Source organism: Rhagoletis zephyria, unplaced genomic scaffold (assembly GCF_001687245.7).
Source record: "Rhagoletis zephyria isolate East Lansing unplaced genomic scaffold, Rhagoletis_zephyria_1.1 Rzeph_scaffold_02119, whole genome shotgun sequence".
Classification (NCBI taxonomy): Eukaryota; Metazoa; Arthropoda; class Insecta; order Diptera; family Tephritidae; genus Rhagoletis; species Rhagoletis zephyria.
Genome location: NW_016159203.1, coordinates 1 through 9,274, shown reverse-complemented (window position 1 = coordinate 9,274; position 9,274 = coordinate 1). Strand labels below are relative to the sequence as shown.

At 33.8% G+C, this 9,274-nt stretch overlaps 1 protein-coding gene across 1 annotated transcript; it reads right to left on the bottom strand.

The window, feature by feature from the left end:
- Positions 1-1,558: 1,558 nt before the first annotated feature.
- Positions 1,559-4,019, bottom strand: LOC108366048 (putative protein TPRXL). The gene has a single exon (XM_017620311.1). It carries the CDS (start codon positions 3,615-3,617, stop codon positions 2,607-2,609), a length of 1,011 nt encoding a protein of 336 aa, XP_017475800.1. The 5' UTR covers positions 3,618-4,019; the 3' UTR covers positions 1,559-2,606.
- Between the last annotated feature and the right edge of the window lie 5,255 nt (positions 4,020-9,274).

Genomic DNA, 9,274 nt, shown 5'->3' with positions numbered 1-9,274 from the left:
GGTCTTGCATTTTAATCATTGCATTGGGTAGATTACTGTCACTGAGGGTTAAGAGGGTATCGTCAGCGAACAATTTTACCTTACAATACTTCAATACTGAGTTTATGTCGTTGATATAAATATTAAAACGTATTGGAGCTAACATCGACCCTTGTGGTAGACCAATATCTACTGCTACGTTTGTGGATAGAGCTGTGCCAATCACCGTTTGTTGCTTCCTATCAGAAAGAAAACTACGGAACCATGTAAGTTCGATGCTATCTATACCAATATATTCGAGTTTTTTAGCATTATTTCCCTGCCGATCGTCTCGAAGGCTCTCTTAAGGTCCACAAACACCTCCAACATAGTTTTCTTGGAATTTAGGCCCTCCTTCCATTGTGATAAGATCAAGTTTAGAGCTGTTTCGCATGAGTGATTATCCCTAAAACCTGACTGCTCCTTAATGAGTATTTTATTTGACTCAATATAGTTTAATATTTAGTTGATTTTTGCAACCGTTTCCAGTATTTTTTCTAAGTTGGGAAGGGTGTTTGTTGGTCTGAGTTCCTCCTATTTTATGGTGTTTTGACCTTTTTTATTGGGACAATGGTCGAAGTTTTCATTGCGCAAGAACTATGGGCTGAGCTCCTCGAAGCAGTGTCTGTTTTGCCATATTTTATAATTCCAGGGCTGATGAAGTAATGAAGTTTCAAACTTGCCTTTAAGGTCAGCAGGAAAAAATAAGTAAATGCGAATTCTTTTAATTTTTTTCACTCCGTTTTAATGTAGGGTGTATAAATAAATTATATACATTTGTACATATGTACATTTCAGCTTGCACTAAAATTATTATTAATTTATAGTATTTATATGTATCAATATATTTGTATGTAGTATATGTAAGATGTGCTTAATTAGCTACTTAAATTTAATTAAACTGTGATAGTGACAAGAACAGAAGTGTTTATAGTTAAACAAATACATACAATAAGTTTAATTTTTTAAATTTCAAAATACGTAAATATGTACTATATTTATATGTATGTACATATGCATGTGTGTTTGTATGGGTAAGCAAATTAGCTGTGATGTTTGGTTAGCTCTTTTTTCGGTTGATCTATGTACATACATATATGCACAAACATAGGCCTACATTTTGGGGGAAAAATACGGCTATTGTGTGTGTGTGTGTGTGTGCAGAGGGAAAAACTTAAAACAGTTTTATAAGTAAGAGTTTGGCATTAAAATAAATATTCGCTCGCTAAATATTACATTGTTTAATATAGTGTTACATAAGAGTTTATTTCTTGTACGTTTTTGTTGTTGTTGCTATTTTGTATTTTGTACAAATTATGCTAAGCAAGGGATGTTTTAACTAAATAATCTGTTAGTTTTATGTATGTACCTACATATGTACATATGTCTGCATACTCTTATTTCCAACAAAATTTACGCTTTAAACTATGTATATTTTATAGTATTGGTCATCTTAACTAAATTTTATGCCTTCATAAATTACGCTAAGAATTAATTAATTCACTCAACATTATGCTTTTATTTATTTCTCTTTCATTTGTTTAAAAAAAATCAACGCCCGCAAACGAATGTTGGGCTCGGCTCTTCTAAGGCTTTTTTAAGTAAGTAAGCCCAGTGACTTAGAAGGAAATAAAAAAAATAAAAATAAAAATAAAAATAAAAATTATCGCGAAAGAAAAAATCTGGGTACTGATTTTCGTAAAATGGCACTCGAACCATTTTGCGTGAAGTTTATGTTTATTACGCTAAAAATAACACATGAATGCCAAAATAATTTCCATTTTTCGAAAAAAAAATTTTGGGCTTTTGAATGTGAATTTATTTATCTAACTCACTCTTAAATTGAATATTATAAATAACTGCTTGGTCATAATTTTTTGCGAGTAAACACTTTATTAATTTAAAATTAAAAAAAAAATAAATAAATATAAACTTTCAAATATAAACTTCATATTATGTATGTACATGAATTTTAACCTTAAGCGTAGGCAAATGCATGATTATAATTTCTCACTGACGCAGTCTCAATGCGTTAGTTTTCTTTCAATTTTTCTCAAAGGGTATGAAGGTAAAATATTAAAAAAAAAATGTTTTTCTCACACGTAGTCGTTTTTATTTTATAATATGCTTCGCTTTTGTTGGTGCAATGCGACATTTAACGTCTACGTTTACTAATTTTAAATATGCCGATTTTTATACAAATATTTCATATATGTATGTGTACATATCTAACGGTCAGAAAATTTCTGGTGTTTTTTGGTTTTTTCAAATTTTTCCATGTGCTCGCAGTATTTACGTATTTTACGCATTAAGTTTAGTAGGCATGGTGTCATTTCGATCGGTTATTCGCTCGATCGGTATATGTACATATATACTAGTGTACATATGTATTTACAAATACAAATGTAATCTTTAGGTAGGTACGCTCGATATATTGTACACTTAAAAATTATTCACAGCTTTTTTCAAAGTGTTTGCGTTGTTCAGTTTTTTATTTATCTTATTTTCCTATTTTTTTTTTTTTAACTTTCATTTTACTACTAGTGAATCTTCAAAGGTTTTTTTTTTTTAAATTATTACTAGTCTCCTCAATCACTGGTCGACATTGCCATTACTACATTATTCTCCTGATCCATCGCTATTGGCAAGGGCAAATTGCTGTTGTTGTTGTTGGGCGCCAAAGCGGCAATCGCTGGCGCTGCCGCTCCTGCTATCGCCAGCGCCGTATTTGTTGATTCACTGACAACTGTGGCAGTGGCTGCGCTCTCGTCAGCTACTTCGCGTATTGACATGCACGATTGCGATTGCCGTATCGGTGCGAAGGTGGACCGCAGGTTGAGTCGCAGTTTGGCGGGCGAATGGCGTCTCGGCATAGCGGTGGGAGTGCAACAGAGGAAGGGTGATTGTGCGGCAGATAAAGCAGTCGATGGTGAAGTCGGCGTCGAGGCTGAAGACGAGGTGCATGAGGAGGCGGAGAGCGATGACGACGAGGCCGAAGATGAGCAGGGGGCCTCCACCGAAGTGCAATGCGATAGCAGAGTTGCGGGCGTGCCTGTGGGCGGTGGCCATGTTAGCCGCAACGCTTGACTATTGCTGCTGCTGCTGCTGCTATGGCTGCTCAGTGTGCTGCGCGCATCCTCGAACAGGTCATCACTGGCATCATCATCGCCGGCGCACAGTTTACGCTTGGCCTCGGCAGGCCGCTTGCGTAAAAGCGACGCATCGGTCTCATCTACATCTACATTCTGGCTAAATTCGACTTGACTAGATGTTGGGGTGGTGGGTGTGGTGGCCGCCGTAGGTGTGGCCGGCTTCAAAACGCCACTCGTGCGTAAGCTTTGTTCCAGCTCCAGCAGCTGGCCCATGAAGTTGAGATTGGGCGAAATGATGGGTCGCGCCCCCTTGACCAACTTGTAAGCCTCGAAGAGCGAAAGTGATTTGTAGCGCATGACATAGGCGATGGCGATAGTGGCGCTGCGCGAAATACCCGCATGACAGTGTAGCAGTACGCGTGAACCGGTTTTGCGTGCATCCTCTGTGAAAAAACAAAAGAGAGAAAAAGTGTAAATAAGAATTATGCAACAGCTATTTTGGTACATTATTTTATAGTACAACAAAAACTACATATGTGGGCCAATTGCCCGCTATCGTTGAGTGGAGTCATGTTCGCCGTGCGCAAAGTTTGTGATCGATGAACGCTTATCAAAAACTTCTTCTTTCAAACGCGATATATTTTTAAATCTATGCCATCATCTTTGTAACACAAAAGCCAGTGATGATCTAAGCGTTCACCTCTAGAGTACGAGTATTATCAGCTACATTTCACTACTACTATACATAACAGATTGCACAAACACAGTAAACGTTTGTATTGTATTTATCTACGACGCATGCAGTATTTACCAATACACTCAACCACATATACAAAAGTAGTTATGAGGCATTCTTTATCAACAGAAGCCTCGCTCTCTCCAAAATTTGTTCAGGGTAAGAAAAAATTCAGTCATAGTATTGAAAATTTGGTAAAAATATTTAATTTTAGGTCCATTCTTACTGACTAAAATCTGAAAAGTGTCAAAATGGAAGAGCATAAAATGCGCTCACTAAAAGAGTATAAAAAGAAAAAGTAAAGGAACGCAAAAAAAACCAAATTTTTTGTTCAAAGAATGGCAAAAACAAAACTAATGTCAAATAAAAATGGAAATGTATGTACAAAACACATTCAAATTCACACAAGCACAAGCACAATAAACACTTACGGGTACTATATCAGATATTTTTTGCCTACTTCCATTTTCAATTAACTTTTTTTAGTTTTAAGATTATTCTCACTTTTCGTTTATTCTTTAATTTCCGTTAATTTAAATTTAGTTGGTTTGAGACTTTTCAAGATTTTGCCAGCAAAAATTCTTCTGACTAAATCTTTTAACTTTGGACTGAAGAGAGTCACAGTTGTTCTCTCATTTCTGCTGTTATTTTCAAGTTAAGAAACGCTTTTTGGACTAAATCTGACTACTTTGGACTATTTTTAACTATTTATGGGAGATAAGGAACGCAACTTGCAAATCGTGAATGATGTTTTTTGAAAACTAATATGGCCGACAAAATTTTGAAAAATTATTGAATTTGCTTGAAATACTATGTTACTCGGGGGTTTTTGATCCGTTGAACACGACATTTTGAAAATTCAAAATTTTTCATTGCTTAATTCATTTACTCTCTTCTCTATCCAAAATTGATTGAGGAAAAAAATCAGACATCGTATTGAAAATTCGGTAAAAATATTTACTTTTAAATTTTTTGGATTCACTTGAAACTTTTTACTCGGCAGGTTTTTGGGATCGTTATACACGATTATGATAATCAATTTTGAAAATTCCAAAATTCGGTAAAGATGCTAGCTTTTAAATGCTGAGGGACGTTTTTTGAAATGCAATATGTCGGGGATTCGCGGGATCGCTGGTTAAAAATATTCCGCCATCTTGGAAGCGTAATTTTGAATTAAAAAAAAATCATGCTTAGATTCATAATCGCGTGTAAAAAGTTACGAGGGAATTCCATAAATTCTTAAAAACTTTTCTGCCATAAAGAATAAAAAAAAAAACCATTCATCATTTAATATAGAAGAGAAGCGGGCTTTGGTTGACGAAGAATGCCTCGTATATAGGTACGTATGCCCTTAAATGCTACATACTTACATAAAAGCATTAAAAACGCTATTATCTTAAATGAGTAAGTAAAATATTTTACTGATTAGATTCGTTTTTTTTTCAAGAGCTATTAGCTGTTGTTTATCACCAAAACACTGCCAACCAACGTCAACTTAAAACTGCAGCCATTTTATATTTCATTTATACATACATACCTACTTATAAAGCTACAAAAATTAAGCTTATTGAAAAAAAAAATATTTAAGGAAAACATATTTTTGCATAATAACTAAATATTTACATATACCTGTTCGAGTAAAATAAATATTTCTCGCTCTACAAGCGGTTAATAAATAACTGAGCCGCGTTTAAAATATGCAAGGAAACTACGTTTTCTTTAACATACTCATGGATTTCGTTTTTAATTTGCAGTTTTCAATCATCGGAGGCCATTCACTTAAAGGATAACAGTTGCATGATATATACGGAGCCCTAACCGCTAAAATAACGTAAGCGACAATTTTTTTTTTTTTAATTTTCTTTTTGACACAGAAATACATCCTTTTGTGCTATACGCGTATATTCGAAAAAAATATATCATACAAATTGACTTGCCGTAATGTACATACATATATGTTTTTTTAATAAAAAAATGGTTTTGAGCGATGAAAATCTTTATTTCGAGCTTTACATTTTTTTTTTCAATTAAGCGGAGATATCCGTTAAATGGATGCCGCCAGTTTTGATACACATTTGTGCCCATTTTATCGCATTTTCCATGATTTTCCGCAAGATTATTTCCGGTGATAACTGTTCGCTTTGCTGTCGAATATTCTCCTTAAGGGCTGCGATTGTCTGAGACTTTTTGGCATAAACCCGCAGCGACTTCACGTAGCCACAAAGAAAGCAGTGATTACGAAGAAGGGGGATTAATTTTGTACTAACTTGTACGTACTATGTATCTAGTTTTCATTTTTCGTTTAAATTGTACCAAATTACGTACGAAATATGTATGTATGTACGCACATATGAAAATTACACTCGTACCAGTTTCTGCACGTCATCCCCACCAAGGTACTTCTACAACACGAGCAATTCAGTAGTAGACTATAATAAGTATTAGACCCAATTAGACTAGGCAGTCACGCACTTTTGTGAGTCATCTTCATTGAAATCCAATGAAGAAAATAAAAAGTTATCAATACCAACAAGCTATTGAGCTACAATGGATATAATTTAAGTATGTATTTATTTGCTTTCTTACTATTATCGTCGTACTTATGTACCCTTGTAGGCCCCCGATTGACAAATAGGTAGGTATTTGTGTACATATGTACATTTGCCAATCGGGTGAGCACTGTTTGTTGTAATGCCCCTAATTTCCTAAATGGCGAAATTTGCATTTATTAAGCAGTTGGGAAAATATTACATATTATATTTTTCCATTCTAATCTTTGTTTGAAGTCCATCTATCTGCTTTTCTATTGCCTATCAACTAGTTCACCAAAGTTTTAAAATTAATTGACAAGGCACAATAGCGTATGCTTGTTAATACGTAATGACTCAGTAGACGCTGACAGTTAGCATCTATCAAAAACACTATTTTGCCCTTGAAATCCATTCAGAATTTCAGTACAATGCACTAGGTAAGTATGTATATTCACTTAGCATGTTTTCAAGGTTAGGCGTGTTTGATAAGAAACTATTTAGTAAATTCAGCGTATGCTCGAGATATATATATTTACATACATATGTATATAAATATGTACAACCGTTTGCTCCTTGAAAATAAATTAGACTATACACAAGGAAACAAAAGACTCCGCTGCGTATACGTACTCTGTAACATAAGTCCATCAGTGATCGGACTCCAAAAAAATTTTGTGGTAGAATCTGGGAAAAAATGTGGTAGATCTAATGTTTTGGATCAAACTTTGTACAAAAACTAAAAAAATTCTGCAAGGTTTCACCTAAATTGCAAACATTTTAATTAGAATCTAAAAAAAATAATTTTAATATAATAAAGTGCAAGATTAAAGTTGCTAAAAATTGCGTTGAGTTTTGGCAATTTTTTTCCTTGACAGTGTAAAGCAGTTCTTTCCATATCAAGATAATTTTCGAACATATTTTGAAAGATTTCTGCAACCTTGCGCAGTGCTGCCAGCTTTTTTTTTATCACATCACGATGTACACGATTTTTTTAACATTTTCGCTATTAATGTTTGTTTATAAATCATATATTTTTCAAATTAACTCAATAAAACCACGTTTCCTGTCGAAATTTGAATATTGACAAAAATTTACTATTTTACAGTTTATTTCATCCTCCCATTCTGCCTGTTGTTAGTGTTTAGTGTTGGACAATTTTTGCGCTTAAAATTAAGAAAATTATGTCGAGCAGAAACCAAACTAAATACTAGAAACGCGAATATGTGGTAGATTTCAGACCTTTGTGTGGTAGATGCTAAAGAAAGGGGCAGATCTACCACAATGTGATAGCAGTCCGATCACTGGAGTCCACGTGATATGCTGCATATTTCAAGGAGCACTTCCGACTTAGCCAGCGATTAAATATGAAGGCAGTTACGTGATCTAAGTTTAAACTGGCTCTTAAAAATGAGCACCAGGCCTGGCTTTTTTATATTTTTAACATAAAAACCCGATATCTACCATAAACATCAGCGAAATTCCAAAAAAAGAGTATTATTTTTTTTTTAAACTTAGTGCTCTACATAAAAATTCTTTAAAAATACGCGCATATACATATGTATATCGTGATATTAAGGCTAGCACTATCCGTGTATTCTGATATCCAGATAACCGTTTGGAAACTCGTGTATACGTATTAAATGCGGATATCCGGATATTCGATTAATATCCATTAATTTTGCTATCCGAAAATCCGGTTAATATACGTTAATTTTTTTTTATTTTATGCGGATATCGGTTAATGAGATAATTGTATATTCAGATTTTTTAATAAGGTATTCAAATATCCGGATATTCCAAAAATCCGTATAGAACCATCAGCCCTATGTGAAATACTTACATATTTACATACGTACATGAAAATGCGATTATTTTAAGTGAGTAAGACTTAGTAATACACAAAAATATTTACGTTATCATATCTACTTTCATTTAAATCGTCGATAAACCGAAAATCAGGTGCATACGTATTTTAACAGTTGTGTATGTATGTACAGAAAAAAAGCCCAGTGGACAAAATCACAAGAAAAGAGACTTCTTTTTTCGGAACTTATAAAGCAAACGGTCTTCCGCGCTCGAACAAAGCAGCAAAGCTCTGTTTTTTGTATCGTATGGTTACATTAGAAGATGGAAATGAGCGAAATTGTTTCCCTTATTTGAACTCTGGTGCTTTGAAACATACACCTTCCCGTCTGCCTTCGAATGGTAGTGTTATAAGATATTTTAATACAGCTACCAAATAGAAATTCGTATTGGGCGTTTATTTAGAAGCGAATAGTTTTAAACCTTATCACACATTTTTCATATAATCCATTTGCGTTCGTATCGAATTCGGATAACTAATCAATAAAACCAATGCAGGCAATAGTAAGTGGCATTATTCATGCGTACATATGTATGTATGTAGATATGAAATTTGCTTTGTGGTTTTGAATGTATATTTTTACGTACAATATAATGAATATTATGCACGTAAGTAGTCTAAATAAAAATACGTTCTTTGGATAATAAGTATTGGCTTGTCACTAACTAAGCTGTGCTATGATTTTGACGCATATTTGTTAGGGAGATAGTGAAATAATATCACTTCTTTACACTGACGTACGTAGGGCAGTTATGGTATATTACACTATAAAGTACTAACGCTATATACATACGTACATAAGTATGTACTGTGACATGTGACACATACTGATATAAATATTATTATATTTTAAAGTTATTAGATAATTGTGAAATTCCCAAGACTTACTGGCGCTCGAATTGATAGAAAAAGTTAGTACAATGTATACAGTATATAAATCGTATATCGATTATAATTTACGAAATCTAACCTTTTTAAGTAATCTTATCAGTAATATTGCGTCAATAGCGCTTGCATATTTAAAAAAAAAAAA